Below are 16,161 nucleotides of genomic sequence, written 5' to 3' on the forward strand. Positions count from 1 at the left end.
TCATATATGTCCTGGACACTTTTGATATAAAAGCTTTATTCACTCAATGAGGGGGTGTCAGGATCAGGCCCCTGCATAAGGCAAACACCAGTGTCGGTCGCCCTTCAGCACCTGCAGAACTCACCCTCTGCCCTGGGTCTCTCTGCAGGGAAAGTGGAGCAGCAGTTTTTGCTCTTTCTTTAATTCAACGTTAGACATTTTGATGTCCACGTGTGGAGACGGGAGTGTGACGTTATCACTGGAGGTGAGAGGCTCCACCCCTGGAATGTGCCCTGCAGACTAGTGCCCCTGTGTGTGCCCCAGAGCCCTGCGTGCTGCTGTGCCAGGTTAGGTGTCTCACTGGAGGGGAGGGAGACATGTAGATACTCCTCAGACAAGATCTGTGACCTCCACTGCCGTGGGGAGGGGGGGTGCACCCTCTAGTGGTGTTTGTGTGAGTGCAAGTTTGTGTTTGTCCACCCACATGTGCCCTCTAGTGTTCAGAACTGTTGTTGTTCATCAGAGGTGCTATACTGCTAACAGTTAATGGGGATTCTCCTTCAGCTCATCCGTCAGTGACCTGAGTGTTTCAGGCAGCAGGATCTGTGTCCTATCCCTGCCCTGCGAGACATTTCTAAGCAGCTGCCTGATGCAGCATAGAGACAGCCTAGGAAACCGTGGGCTTGTGACAATGTTGTTCCCTGGCATCTGTAATGGAAGGATGGAGGATGGGGGAGCAGGAGTGAAGAAGGAAGGACAAAGGGTTCTAGCCCCAGTTAGCTTCAGGTCCCAGTGGGGCCCTGAGTCAGCGTCAATGGACCCCTTCGTAAAGGGCTCCGCCTCTGAGAGCACTGCAGCCCCCTGAACTGGCATTGGCTGTGATGCCCGACACAACCCTGGGAACACAGGGGACGTGGCACCTGAACCCCCGGACTCCTCGCTCCCAGGGCTTTTTCTTTCCTGTCCCCAGAACGTGACTCTCCGTTTCAATGCCCTCCTGAACAGCACCTCCCTCTGGGATGGCGGAGACAAGTGGGAGGTGGGGTCGGCCGTGACGGTCCTGCTGCAGAGCGTGGAACTGGCCGCGCTGGCCACTGCGCTCCGGTCTCCGGAGAGGACAACACAGAACGTGACGACAGAGTCTCTGGGTAAGGGGGGACGTGTGGCTCTCAGCGCCACCTGCTGGCTGCCATGAGATACGGGTTACACACTATGCCCCAAATCCACTGGAAGTTAGAGCCTATATACCATTGTGATGTGAGCCTGTGTTCAGTACAGACACAGAATAGCATGGCCCCTGCACCAGGAAATATAACCCAGCCCCGCCAGTGCCCCCAGGAGCAACAGCAATGCCTAAGAGGGGTTTAAATGTAATATTTGGCATTTCACCACTAGTGGCTGCCACGCTGAGCCAGGCGCCTCCCCTCACCCCCACTACTTGCCCTGCTGGGGATGCAGCATCCCCAGGGAGACACAGCCAGAATCGGGGGAGGGGAGATGGGGGGTGATCAGTGGAACTCAGAGGGGGCACCAAACTTCCACCTCCCATAGTGCAAAAGAGCCCTGAAGCCCCCTGGCTCCAAACGGAGTGGGAGGGGGGTGGATCTGGCCCAGAATGGACAGATTCCCAGGGAAGTGGTTTCACAGCGAGGGGCTCTGTCATTCCTCACCCCCACCCCCCCGCAGCGATCCAGACGCGGCTCGTCACAGGGAACTGCAGCCAGCACAGCGAGGTCTTCACGCTGAGCGCTCACGAGGAGACGATGGACGTGCACTGTGCTACAGTCACCGGGGCAGCCACACAAGGTACCATCCTGGGGATGAAGACACCCAGGGACCAAACCATGGCACAGAGCGGTTCCCGGGCACCGAACCCCAGTCTGGGTTCCCCACTTCCTCCCTCCCTCCCCATGGATCCCCAGGCCAGCCCGGCCTCTGTCTCTAGCCCTGGAGTGCACCTTGCTGGCTGAGCCAGTGGTTCTCAGGCTGTGGCCATGGAGCTGACACCTTCGTTCCTGGCTGTCCCACAGCTTGAGCCCCGAGCAGTGAGGAGTTGGGGGTGCAGAGGGGAGACGGCTCATGAGAGGGTCTCTGGTATGAAGTGGGCCCAGAGAATGGAAAGGGCAGAGACGCACTAGTCTAGCTAGACCCCCAAACAGAGATGTGGGGGACCAGGGTATCGTGTACCCTCAGCTGCCATATTCAGGGCCCCGAATCCTCCAGCACCAGGGGAAGCTCATCCCTGGCCAGCCCCTCTCCTGGTCTCGCTGAGAAAATCCGTATCTTCATCTCTGATTCCTGCAGCTCAACGTTTCCAGCTGGACACTTTTCTGGCAGCTCCAAGGGAGGAGGTAGCACAGTCCAGTTCCATTCCCAGGATCCTGGGTTCCATTCCCAGATCTGCCACAGACTCACTGTGACCCCCTGGGCACCCGGCCGGCTCATTCTTTGCCATTGTGTCCCCAGCTCCCTAACGAGGGATCATCTCCTCTCCCAGCAGGTTTGGGGGCTGCTGCTTTTATTTCTTACTCCACTTTGGACTCCATCATCAGTGCGAAACGTCTCAGCGAGGGAAATCTACCAGCTGGTGGGAAGCTGGAGAAGAGTCACCTCAACTCCAGGGTGGTGAGTGGGGCCGTCAGAGACGGGAGCCCCGTTCACCTCTCCAGACCCGCAAACTTCACCCTGCGCCACAGACAGGTGTGTGATGGAAGAGCCTCTCGCTTTGCAGAGGGGCCTATAGAAGGCGCCATCTCCTGCTGGGCATTTGGACCGTGCTGCCTTTCTGGCTCCTGATGGTCCTGAGAAGAGGAGGCCTCCTTATTCCTGATGCATTGGGGCTGTGTTACTGGAGGAGGTTACCAGGTGTCGCACCGCGACACAGGGCTGTGCAAAGTGCTCTAGGAAAACAGCTCCGCCTAGCTCACCCCTGAGCCGGAATAACTGGAAAGCCACTTTCTCTAGAGCCTGTGGTTCAGGAAATCCGCATGAAACACTTTGATACAGTAATGAAGTGGTTAGGGTGCCTATGTGTATGTGTGCACACAGCACTGCCGTCTGCTGGATGCTGTCGGAACTGCTCAGCCATGTTCCAGGTTCCTCATAGCGCTAATGGCTAGCAAGGATTTGTTTCCCTTTTGATCCAATAGCAGGGCCTGGGCTTTTGGAGCAGCAGGATCTGTGTTCTCTCTCCGCTGTCACCGGTATGGCCCCAGTGGGCGCTGGGGGCTGCCTGGGGAGAGCCGTGGAGCTGTCATGGCCTCGGGTTTGCTATAGACATGTGATAGCAGAACCGACATTCTGTGGTCCTGTGAGGATGAGGATAATTCTGTTGTGTTTCCAGGCCAAAAAAGAGGAGGAAGAGGCTCTCTGCGTCTACTGGAAAGTGGTGGCCGAGAGCAGCAGCTGGTCTTCGGACGGCTGCACTGCCGTGCACACAAACAGCACTCACACCACCTGCAGCTGTGACCATCTCTCCAGCTTCGCCGTCCTAATGGCTCCCACCACAGTGATGGTATCTCACCGTGAGACTCGGGTCACAGGGCTGGACCCTGAGCTCCTCACTCAGCCGTGGGCAAAGCTCTCCCTGGAGCGACTGGAGGCTTTGCTGGGGAAAAGGCTGAGTTGGAGCCAAGAGGGCTGGGCTGGGGTCACTGGTGATTCTCCCTTTGCTGTGTTACAAAAGAGTTACTCACTGACCATCATCACCTACGTGGGACTGACCCTCTCCCTGCTGTGCCTTTTCCTGGCCATCCTCACCTTCCTCCTGTGCCGCTCCATCCGCAACATCAGCACCTCCCTCCACCTGCAGCTCTGCCTCTGCCTCTTCCTGGCCGACCTGCTCTTCCTCACCACGGTGACCCGCACTGGCAATCGGGTACGGCCTGATTCTCCCCTGCTCTGTTCCTCCACTCTCAGCAGGGCTGGGGTGTGTGGCTTTGAACCCCTTGTGCTTCCCGGATTCTGGGCTGTGCAGGACACAGGAGGGATTCCTGGGGGGATGTTTCCATCCCATTAGGCCCCTTCACACCGGGCACAGTGCTCTGAGTGTCCCCAAACCCTGGAGTTCAGCCAGTTCTATCCTTATGTCACAGTCTCCCTGTGTCTCGATTCCTCTCCTACGTGACTTGCCCATGGTCACCCAGGGACTCTGTTGCAGGGCTGGGAACAGAACCTGGATCCCCTGAGCCCTGCTCTAACCACTAATCTCTGCTCCCTTCCTGCATCAGCAATGTGCACCCGCAGGACCCTCCATAGCCCGAGGAACCTGCCGTCTCTGGGTCACGGAGCGCTATAACTGGAGAGCTGTGCTAACAAGAATCCCGGTGTGACCCCCGCCCTGGCAGGTCTCCCCATACTCAGCATTTCCCTTCCCCACCGCAGTGCCCTGGGCTCTCTGTTTCCCCCAGGTGGTGTGTGCTGTCATTGCTGGCCTCCTGCACTACCTCTTCCTGGCCTGCTTCAGCTGGATGTTCCTGGAGGGGCTGCACCTCTTCCTCACCGTCAGGAACCTGCAGGTCGTGAATTACACCAGCGCCAGCCGGTTCAAGAAGAGATTCATGTACCCGTTCGGCTACGGATTCCCAGCCCTGGTGGTGGCTATTTCTGCAGTGGTGAATCCTAGTGGCTACGGAACTTCCACACAGTACGTGCAGCACCCATCCCGAAGGCGAGCTGGGATGTGGCTTCCATGCAATTGTCCGGCTCACCCCAGGTCTGACTTGAACTTAGATTTCCTGGCTCGCCCTGCCTGGGAGCTGAATGTCCCCCTGGGACCCTTCCCATCCCCAGGGACACTAAGCTGCCTCAGCGCTGTAGTTGAGTTGCCCCCGTCAGCCATCTACACTCCTCACCCCACTGATGATGCGGAAGAACAAGCCAGAAAGATCCCAGCTTGACTCCAGGTCCCAGGCTGAGTTTGTGGGGCTGGTGGGTAGGGGGCTGGAGCACATGACTTATGAGGAGAGGCTGAGGGAACTGGGATTGTTTAGTCTGCAGAAGAGAAGAATGAGGGGGGATTTGATAGCTGCTTTCAACTACCTGAAAGGGGGTTCCAAAGAGGATGGATCTAGACTGTTCTCAGTGGTAGAAGATGCCAGAACAAGGAGTAATGGTCTCAAGTTGCAGAGGGGGAGGTTTAGGTTGGACATTAGGAAAAACTTTTTCACTAGTAGGGTGGTGAATAACTGGAATGGGTTACCTAGGGAGGTGGTGGAATCTCCTTCCTTAGAGGTTTTTAAGGTCAGGCTTGACAAAGCCCTGGCTGGGATGATTTAGTTGGGTTTGGTCCTGCTTTGAGCAGGGGGTTGGACTAGATGACCTCCTGAGATCCCTTCCAACCCTGAGATTCTATGATTCTATGATTCTATGAAACAAATGCACCTTCTTACTGTGTGAAAATCCCTGAGCATCCCCTCTCTAAAGTGAGCGACTCCACTAAAACAGGGTGTGGCGTGTTCTAGACACCCCAGGCGAGATCCTCAGCTGGTGTAAATCAGGGCAGCTCCACTTCCTTCAGTGCAGGTAGGCCAATGTCCCTCCGCTGCATGTCTGGCCCTCCATCAATACTGCACCCATCCACCAGAAAGGGTCATGTGAGGAGGTGGAAGAGGAAGTGGTGGTTGAAAGCAGGAGATGCTGAGGTAGATGGGAAGGGCCGTTAGCCTGCTACCTGCAAGAGAGTCGGACATGTCACAGGCAGGCTGAGATCCATCTCGCTTTTGAGAGCCAGCTGCCCTGTGACACCCCCTCTCTGCCCCCGGGGCTGAAAAACGGCAGTAATCCCATTAAAGTCACCTTCTTCTTCCTCCCTCCCTGTAGCTGCTGGCTTAGCCCGGAGAGAGGCTTTCATTGGAGCTTCCTGGGTCCAGTCTGTGCCATAATCATGGTGGGTACCTCACAGAACCACAGGGCCCCATTCTCCTCGCACCTCTGCAACCCCATTGATTTCAGTGAAGCAGGGAGGGGAACATGGCCCATAAAACACAAGGACAGACCCAGTTAGGTCCCACCTGGCTCATCTGCTGTGGTCAGTCCCGGGATGAGTCCCTGTGCTGTATCCCCAGGCCTGCAGCCGTTACTCGGGCCCAGCTCCCAGGAACGTCAGCAGGAGTTTTGCCAAGTGAAGACAGAAGAGTTTGGTCTAGTTGAGTTAATGACCCAAGGAATGAGGAAGGGAGAGGGCTCTACTCTGCAGTGGTTTTTGTAGGGGGGAAACAAATGTCCCTACATATTCCTTCCTACGCCCTGGGGAAGTTGCAGGGCGGAGGATTTGTTACAGCCTGGAAGTGGCAGGAAATATTCTAGAGGCAGGATCTGGAATCTCTGAGCCAGATCCTGCTCTCAGTTACACCAGTGTAAACCCAAAATAACTCCTGACTGCACTGGAGAGGCTCCATATTGAACTCTGAGCAGCATCTGGCCTCTGTGATACCATTGATCCATCTCAGCCCCGGTTGTGCTGTCAGCTCCATGCATGGGGAGGGACTGAGAGCTGCCAGGGGATATTACAGAAGAGGGGATAATTCCCACCAGAAATTAGCCTTCCCTGGTTCTGCAGTGTTTGGCTCGGTCCCCTGGGATCGTTCTCTGCCTTGGCTGGAGTCACCGGCCCCAGATGGGATGTTTTATGGGAAATATTTCCCACTCTTCCCACAGATAAATATAACGTTCTTTGCCCTGACCCTGTGGATCCTCAGAAACAAACTCTCCTCCCTCAATGCAGATGTGTCCACCCTCAGAGACTACAGGTGAGAAGGCAACAAAACAATCCTGGAGGGTCAGATGCCTTGGACTGGAGAGTCCTTGGCACCGGAGGGTGTGAGAGATTTCAGGAGGGGAACAGCTTATCTAGGGTCCATGGGAATGAATTCCCAGTGTGTTTGCATTGACAGTAACCCTGTCCCACATAGGAAAGCAGGGGTCAGTAGCTCCACCCCACTCTGCCTGGATCCTCCTGACCCAATTGCTCTCCATAGGGTTATTGTAATGGGATCTCTCCACTGCCTTTATCCAGGTTACTGACCTTTAAAGCCATTGCCCAGCTCTTCATTCTGGGTTGCTCATGGAGCCCGGGTCTCCTCCAATTCGGCCCAGCAGCCACTGTCATGGCATATTTATTCACCATCGTCAACAGCCTGCAGGGAGCCTTCATCTTCCTGGTGCACTGTCTCCTCAATCGCCAGGTAACGCCCACAGCCTGTGAGCGCCCACCCAGCACCTTCACCAGCCTCGCGGTGGCCATGTCTGATCTTCTCAGAGTTAGTTACATAGTGCAGTGACTGTGTCCCTCACTCTCCAGGTGAGAGAGGAGTACAGGAGATGGATCAAGGGATTCCGAATGTTCAGCACGAAATCTCAGACATCCGATCTGTCCATGTCTGCTGTCCCCACCACCAGCACCAACACGGTAAGCAGGGCCAGCTCCAGGCACCAGCCGAGCAAGCTGATGCTTGGGGTGGCAGATTCCAAGGGGCGGCATGGAGCCCTCCCAGCAGGCGGCGCGAGCACCCCGCTTAAGGAAGCCCTGGCCGCCCCCCTTCTCTCCACCCCCCGCGCTAGCTGGAGTGTGCACTCCGCTGCCTGGGGTCTGCAGGGTTTGGAGTCCCCCAGCACCCGCGCTCCCGTCGCCCCTCAGGTATTTTTTTTCTTTTTGGTTTTATATTTTTTCTTCCCTTCACTGCTCCGGCCGGCCGGCTGGGCGGTTTGTTTCGCCCCCCCCCCCCCTTCGCTGCTCCGACCGGCCAGCAGGTTTCCCGCTGCCCCCCGTTTGCTGCTCCGGCCGGCAGGTTTGTTCCCCCTCTTCACTGCTCCGGCCGGTAGGTTTGTTTCACGCCCCCCCCCCGCTTTTCGCTCCAACCGGCAGGTTTGTTTCGCGCCCCCCCTTCGCTGCTCCAGCCAGCAGGTTTGTTTCATCCCTTCCCCCCGCCCCCTTCGTCACTGACCAGCTGGCAGGTTCCCCCTCCCCTTTGCTGCTCCAGCCAGCAGGTTGGTTTCCCCCCCACACACCCTTTGCTGTTTCGGCTGGCTGGCAGGTTTGTTCCCTCCCCCCCCCGTTGCTCCGACCAGCCGGCAGGTTTCGCGCCATCCCCTTCGCTGCTCCGGTCGGCTGGTTTGTTTTGGGCCCCCATTGCTCCGACCGGCCGGCAGGTTTCCCGATCCCTCCTTTGATGCTCCAGCCTGCTGGCCGGTGGGTTGGTTTCCCCCCTTTGCTGTTTCCACTGGCTGGCAGGTTTGTTACCCCCGCTCGATTGCTGCTCCGGCCCCTGGGCAATTTTTTTTTTTTTGCTTGGGGTGGCAAAAAAGCCAGAGCCGGCCCTGATGGTAAGAGGTCCTCTGCTCTGCTCCAATACCAGCCTGTGACACAGTCATCTCTAGCTGGGTCTCATCACTGCTGTAAAGGTGCTTTGTCCTCCGAATGACTCAGGATTGGTTATGAGCCAGCTGGGAATGTCACTGCAAGTGTCAGTGACAGTCGGTCACTATCAAGGGGTATCCTAGATGTCTTAGGCACCAGAACAGAATGTCCTGTCCTGGCACCTCCGCGTTCCCTTCCCTTGGCTCTCCTGGGAGCTCCAGGGGTCACTCACTGTGGACTAGGCAGGCATTGGCTCTTGCAGTGTAATGAGCTGAATTTATCAGATTGTCCCCTGGGACTGAAACCTTGTCAGTGCAGACGGATCATCCCCAATGAGCAGTCAGCATTGTGAAGAATTTCTCTTGGCTCCATTATCCCAATGGGTCAGGATCCTGGGGCTTTGTGTGTCCCCTCCCAGAGACAACCCACCAGTTCGCACATTACACTCTCAGTGGCCTTGGAACCTATTGTCATTTTTCTGCTTTTCTTGCCAGGACTAACCCTTCTGCCAGGTGGAGTCGGCAGCAACCAGGGCTGGGGTCAACACCTAGGGGTTCCAGTACAAAACAGAACCAGCTGGAACCCCTGTGATGTTGCCCTCCATGTGCTTTATGGAAATATGCTTCTGTATAGGACATAACTGGAATATACTTTACGCTAAATACCCCTTGGATGGTGTCTTTAGACAGCTTGTAATCTGCTAAGTGTGTTCATCCTATTTGTTTGCATGTGTTATTTCTATATCTGGAGTTAGGAGACTAAGCTATAAACTTGTATCACTGATGGAAAAATATATTAAGTGGAGGCCATTAAGGGTGCTCCAGAAACAATCAGTTGTAAATGGCCTTAGTTACTTGAAAGCCTTCCTGTGTACATGTGGGCCAGCCCATGGGGAATGGAGATTAGGAGTCTTACAGTGACATGTGACCATGTCACCTGATAATGAAATCCATCTTAAACCTGGTACTTTTCCATTTAGAAGGAAGGATGAGCTATTATCAGCAGGATAAAAAAAAACTTGATATATGCCATCATGTGCCAGCGATGCCCCTCTGCCATGTACATTGGCCAAACCGGACAGTCTCTACGCAAAAGAATAAATGGACACCAATCAGACGTCAAGAATTATAACATTAAAAAACCAGTCGGAGAACACGTCAACCTCCTTGGTCACTCAATTACAGATCTCAAAGTCGCAATACTCCAAAAAAAAAAATTCAGAAACAGACTCCAACAAGAAACTGCAGAATTGGAATTAATTTGCAAACTAGACACCATTAAATTAGGCTTGAATAAGGACTGGGAGTGGATGGGTCATTATACAAAGTAAAAACTGTTTCCCCAGGCTCATTTTTCCCCTACTGTTACTCACACCTGCTTGTCAACTGTTGGAAATCGGCCCTCCTGATTATCAGTACAAAAGGTTTTTTTCTCCTGCTGATAATAGCTCACCTAATAGCTCACCTTAATTAATTACTCTCGTTACAGTTGGTATGGCAACACCCATTTTTTCATGTTCTCTGTGTATATATATCTTCCTACTGTATTTTTCACTGAATGCATCTGATGAAGTGGGTTTTAGCCCACGAAAGCTTATGCCCAAATAAACGTGTTAGTCTCTAAGGTGCCACAAGTATTCCTTATTCTCTTTGCTGACACAGACTAATACAGCTACTGCTCTGAAACCTGTTAAAAATGACGCTCCAGTGTGTCTGATCAGCTCTGCCTTTACACAGTGGGGTGGGAGAGGGTCAAATTGCGTATAGGACCAGGGCCGCCCAGAGGATTCCAGGGGCCCGGGGTCTTGGGTGGCGGGGGGCCCCGCTTCGGCGGTAAGTCGGCGGCGGGGGGTCTTTCCGTTCCGGGACCCGCCGCCAAAGTGCCCCCCGCCGCCGAATTACCGCCGAAGCGGGACCCGCTGCCAAAGTGCAGCCCCCACCGCGGGTCTTCGGGGCACTTCGGCGGTGGGTCCCGGAACGGAAGGACCCCGCCGCCGAATTACCGCCGAAGATCCGACTGCACTCCAGCGGCGGGTCCCGCTTCGGCGGTAATTCGGCGGTGGGGGGGGTGTCCTTCTGTCCCAGAGAGGAAGGACCCCCGCCAGCGAAGAAGCTCCGGGCCCCGAGAGAGTTTTCCGGGGCCCCCAGAGCAAGTGAAGGACCCTGCTCCAGGGCCCCAAAAAACTCTGCTTGCCCCCCCTCTGGGCGGCCCTGTCTAGGACTCTTTAGGCAGAGCCCACACCCCCGGATACAGACACCTGTCCCCACCCTCTTTCTCTCTCACTCTCAGGGGATTTGGTATCCCTACCCCCCTGCTTAGCAAGTGAGCATCACTCAGGGCAGGCTAAGCACAGTTCTGCTGCCCTTTCCTCACACAGTCAGAGTGTTATTTTGTTAGATATATTGTTAAATGTAGACAACTTTCTATTTGTAAATAAAATAAAGAACTCCTCCAAGTTGTCAGTGCAAGAGTGTTAGACCAGTTGGTTGGTTTTAATATTAAGCAAAATAAAAAAATGTGGATGTATTTACTATATGAATAGGATTTTCTGGAATGTACAGATTGTTCAAATAACTCTTAAAATTGGATTTTGTCTTGGTTAGAATCTTCTGTTTTCTTGTGAAAAATAAAGGGTGTTAATCCTGATGGGGCAAACATGAACTATAATGCCTACTTTAATGCTCAGCTTGGAGGTTACATGTAAACTTCTCTTCCTTCCCTTACGTGGAGACATGACTCCTTTCTCTCTGAAAAGTTAAAGACGGTTTGATCTCGATTATGGTACCAAAGCTAAATGATTGTGCGAATTTAGCCATGGCCTTGATCTCAAACAGGAACTATCAAAGAAGAAGCGAAGTGCTGTCTGGTGATTAGTATGAGACAGGCAGCTAAGATACCTAGGAGCACTCAGTCCACCTTATGGGATAGTACAAACTTTCTGATTCCCTGAATTCTGGGGTCGGCTGGAGCAATCCCCAGTATAAATTACAGAAGCCCAAAGGCTGTGTAAATTGTGCTAGCTTGTTAATGGCACTTGGAGATTGCTGGTGTTTAGGAATAACTAACCCATGCACTATATCTGCTGTCCTCAGGGACTGGGAGATGGTGTTGGATATACTAGTGGCATCCACATGAGGACCTTCCTTCCTCTGGAGTTTTAAGGTAGCTTTCCTCAAGCATACTTGAGAATTGTGCCTAAGGGCATCATCCTGTAACTGTGACTCTCATGTATAACCTCTCTCACATGTATTATTATTGGGTTCAATGGGGCTCTGCATGTGTTTGATGATGTAACCATTAAATTGGTTATGCAGCTCCCGTTGACTTCAATGGTGCAGGATCAGATATTTTATTTTTGTAATATGTTGTAATTAAGTATGTGCTGACTTAATTTTATGATGGATGCTGCATCAGCCCCCCAGCTTTTTAAATTGTTTTGTCTGCTCGTGGAGGGAGCTATTTTGTGTGTGTCTGAATTCTGCTGAACACTCTACTGGTGGTCATTGAACACCAGTATAATGAATTGAATTGAATAGCTAGTCCAAATAGATACTGCTTAGAATCATGAAGAATTATTTTTTTTAAAGTGACATAGCATGCATTCTATAATCTCAGTGAAATGGGGAAGATGACAAAGAAATACATGAAAACAGGATCCACAGTGGACAAGAAGCTGGATATGAGTCAACAGTGTGCCCTTGTTGCCAAGAAGGCTAACGGCATATTGGGCTGCCTTAGTAAGAGCATTGCCAGAAGATCGAGGGAAGTGATTATTCCCCTCTATTTGGCACTGGTGAGGCGACAGCTGGAGTACTGCGTCCAGTTTTGGGCCCCCCACTACATAAAGGATGTGGACAAATTAGACAAAGTTCAGCAGAGGGCAACAGAAATGATTAGGGGGCTGGGGCACATGACTTATGAGGAGAGGCTGAGGGAACTGGGGTTATTTAGTCTTCAGAAGAGAAGAGTGAGGGGGGATTTGATAGCAGCCTTCAACAACCTGCTTGTGTAGCCCAGAGCTATTTTGACTGAAACATTTTTCCTGGTTGAAATTTGCAAATGCTGACCATGTTTAGATAAATTCTTACGTGAAATTTATTTTTCTTTCTTCTTCTAATGCAGTCAGCATCAGTGTCCAAGGGGTATTTTGAAGACCTACTTTTTAAATGTACCCATCTAAAGGTGTCTCATGTTTCTAGGGATGGTTCAGAGACATTGCCCTTGAAAGAAAATTCTACTACTACTTAAGTGATTTGTAACCCGACACCCGCCAAAAGGGTCACTTTGGCAAAGCAGTTCCCTCTGCTGAGTTCCTAGGCACAGTAGGGTGCTTCCAGAAACACAGTCTGCTCCTGGAGTCTGTTCCCCCAGCTCATCACTCCACGTCAGAGGGGAGCTCAGTCCAACGCCACCTACACAACAATGAAGAATGTGGAAAGGAAGCGGCGCCTTGCATGTTTGAAACCCTTTCCTGCTCCCGTCCAGCTCTAGACACTGCAGCCTTCGCATGGGAGAGGAAGCTTCTGGTTCATTACAAACAGCTGATTGAGGTGGGGGAAGGGAACAGGCTCTGTTTTTCCTGGGTGTGGGAACCCTGTTGGAACCACCCCCTGCAGCTGGAATATTCCACAGAAAAATCCGGAGAAACTCCATTGATTTCAGTAGAGTTACTCCTGCCCTGCACCCGGGTAAATGGGAGCAGTAGCTGGCCCACCTCAGCACCACACTGGTGTCCCGCAGCTCTGACTCATCTCCCAATGCCCTGGGAAGTGGCCAGTCTCCAGTCTTAAGGGTGGATTCTCAGGAGAAGGAATAACCGATGTCCCGGTCAGGAACCCAGAGGGGAATCATCCCTAGGACATTACAAGGCCTTATGGTTGAGGAGATACAAAGAGCCTTTCATCTCCAGAGCAGCAGATGACCCCTTGTTGAGGAGAGGGGCCGGACCAGCCTGTGTTGGACCTGCACCCTAAGACTACCTACCTCTTCTGTAGCTCATTTCCTCAGAAGGTCTCAACGTCCTTTACAAAGGAGGCCATTATCAGGATCCCCATGTTACATAAGGTTGCTGGGAAGCAAGTGGCAAGTTTTTGAACTGAAGGGCCGGGAAGCGCAGTCCCTGGGAATTGTTAGATGGTGTTGGCAGACTCTCCACACCTGAGTCTGGTGACATAGAGCTGAGCTGCATCCACACTACAAAACGTTTGGGCTCTGACTTGCATCACAGTGAGATTTCAGCTCTGACCCCACAGACACTGAAAGCCTGAGTCAAACTAAGTTCTGTGTGGACAGAAGTGGGGCTTGGTCTTAAACCTGAGTCAGAACCCTGAGTTAGTATGCTGTGTAGACATACCATTGAGGTCTACCCTCGGGCGGGGCTGGATTTCCAAATAGGCATAGTAGGCACATGTCTAGGGGTGCCAGGCATTCTAGGGGCGCCTTACCTCTCTAAAACTGTGTGCAACATGAAGGTCAGCTGTAGGCAGTGGGGGCGCTGAAGATGCAGTGCCTAGGGGCACATGAGGTGTACATCCAGCTCTGCCCTCCGGGGCTTGAGATCAGCCATTTTAAATTTACAAACTGATGCGGAAACACCTCTCAGGCGCCTGAGTCACTTTGATTGTCCCTGCATTTTAAGTGAAAAGCTTGTACGTTTTTTCACTGCTGCTCCCATTGCTGTTGCTCAGTCTGTTGCTTTGGGCCAAGTTATGTCCCCTTCTGCCAGACATCGTCTTTGAATTCCCTCATTGGTTTGCGGTATCACTAATCTCCCCTGCAGCACATAGGACATTTCCAACCAATCGTTAGTCGGCTAATATTTTTAGCTCTTCCACATGCACAGCTACGGTTTCACCTTGCTCCTCAGTCTGCGATGACACTTGAAATGTTCTATGGTAACACTTGGCTGTGGTGTCTGTGCTTGCTCTGTTCAGATCTCTTGCAGATCTTCTGAAATTTTACCTCCTGCTTCCTGGGATTGCAACAAAGTCCTGAAGAGGGAGTAGGTTTTATTTAAGCAGCCCCTGAGGAATATCACTCTGTTTGTTTTTTAGTTATGTAACCCTTCTACCTGTCAGGCTTGGCAGCAACAAGAGCCGGGTTCAGTATCTAGGGGTTCTGTTTCAATAACACAATGCAAAACTGTCTCGAGCCCCCACCCAGTGACCTGGGACAATTACATACCCCCCTGGGCTCCTCTAAGAGGCAATACTTTCCCTCTCACTAGCACAGAGTCTGTGAGTAGGAAAAGCCTTGCAATAAAGGAGAGTAACAATGCAGCATTATGTGGGGAAACACCACAAACAGGATTCATAACACAAACTTTGAGCAAAAGATCCACCCCAGGTAAGTTGGGCAGTGTCCTTTTCCCCGCAGGGTCTTAAGTCCAGCAACTCAAGAGTCACCCAACTCACAGTTGCTGTCCTTGGTCAGTGAAGCCCCAAGGTTCAGAAGTTCATCTGCAGAGTTCACCTCCCAACCCGGGTGGAAGAGGGGGAGGTATGGAGGCACCTCACACTCTCCGCTGCTCTGGCCCTCAACAGCCAATTGCCACACCTCTCTGTGGGTTGTACCCTGCACAGTGCCCTGTGCACCCCAGCCACCCCACTGTGCTCCTGTCAGCGGGGGGACTGGGGAGGGGAGGGCTGTGTCCCCAACCCCCACATCAGCCCCATCCCACACATCACCCCTTCCCCTCGCTTCCCAGGAATGAAAATAAAAAAGAGGAAGAAAAGAACCAAAAATCCACTGTAAATGCAGAATCGTTTCCTCCCAGGGAGCACGTGACATCTTCCAATTGCACAACCCAGGGTCATGCTGGCTGGTCAGCAGGACTCCAGAGCTGAAATGCAGCGGGCTGGACATGTACCTCTGGGTCTAGGAAAGGCCTGGGGACAAGGCTGCTGACGGCACGACCTGGGATGTGTATGGGAGCCCTGCATGGGACTATTTTTTTAATCCCACTTAGTCCTGCCCTACAATACGCAGGCCCACCCACTCCCGCATTGCTTCTTGCGTTTTTATCCAGCTTCCACCCATAAAAACCTTAGATCCCGCAAATCCCACAGGAGACACTGATCCCCCCATGCTAATAAAAATAAAAACAAAAAAAACAGGTTTTTATATGTATATATAAAACAAATCTTGCTTAAACCATGTAAAAAAGACTTTAACTTCTGTAATAACAGAACTATTCCTTAACCTGATCATTCCCTAGTTTGGCTTGTGTTCCTTCCCCCTGGTTGTTAATATTAATTGTGCTGAGTACCTGGTCTCCGTTAACCATTAACCTGAAGCAAAATAGGCATTAAGCGCCATGTAAAAAAGACTTCAACTTCTGTTATAACAGACATCAAACCAGGCTGAGAGAGGAGGAGGATGACCCTGAAAAACAGCTCCCCGCAACACCTGTAGTTGTGCCCATCCCAGCCAACACCTGCAGCCAGACAGCCAGACTGGATGGTGATCAGACTGAACTCTTGGACGCTCTGTTTACCTTCCCCAGACCTGAACACGAGTTAGATGTAGCCAAGATGCCAGGGCTCAATGCAATTCAGCCTACCTAAGGAAGTAGCTGCTGAAGCAATCTCACAACCATTAGCAGAGGAATGGTCTCTGTTGCTTCCTTATTGCGCACTTCTGGTTCCAAATGAGGTGTGTGGTTAACCGCTCTGAGGTTCTGCTGTTGTGAAAACAAGAATAAGTTTATCATCAAACAGAGATTCCCATAATCGAGAGTGAGAATATTGGAAACAAATGGTCACTGTCACACTGTCTGGAGCCGCCCACAACCCTGAGTGCCAATCTCAGGGCAGAGACGCCAAACT

General features: G+C 52.4%; 1 protein-coding gene across 1 annotated transcript in view; it reads left to right on the forward strand.

Moving 5' to 3' along the window:
• LOC120373432 (adhesion G protein-coupled receptor E3-like) overlaps positions 1–15,900 on the forward strand; it is a 28,281-nt gene extending 12,381 nt beyond the window's left edge. The window contains exons 7-19 of the mRNA XM_039491832.1: positions 149–244; positions 950–1,127; positions 1,666–1,785; positions 2,480–2,679; positions 3,323–3,514; positions 3,665–3,856; positions 4,389–4,624; positions 5,800–5,866; positions 6,637–6,728; positions 6,995–7,163; positions 7,280–7,387; positions 14,751–14,833; positions 15,840–15,900. Coding sequence (XP_039347766.1) covers positions 149–244; positions 950–1,127; positions 1,666–1,785; positions 2,480–2,679; positions 3,323–3,514; positions 3,665–3,856; positions 4,389–4,624; positions 5,800–5,866; positions 6,637–6,728; positions 6,995–7,163; positions 7,280–7,387; positions 14,751–14,833; positions 15,840–15,900 — 1,794 coding nt within the window. The remainder of the gene's footprint in view (positions 1–148; positions 245–949; positions 1,128–1,665; positions 1,786–2,479; positions 2,680–3,322; positions 3,515–3,664; positions 3,857–4,388; positions 4,625–5,799; positions 5,867–6,636; positions 6,729–6,994; positions 7,164–7,279; positions 7,388–14,750; positions 14,834–15,839) is intronic.
• The last annotated feature ends 261 nt before the right edge of the window (positions 15,901–16,161 follow it).

Source organism: Mauremys reevesii, linkage group 10, assembly GCF_016161935.1.
Source record: "Mauremys reevesii isolate NIE-2019 linkage group 10, ASM1616193v1, whole genome shotgun sequence".
NCBI lineage: Eukaryota > Metazoa > Chordata > Testudines > Geoemydidae > Mauremys > Mauremys reevesii.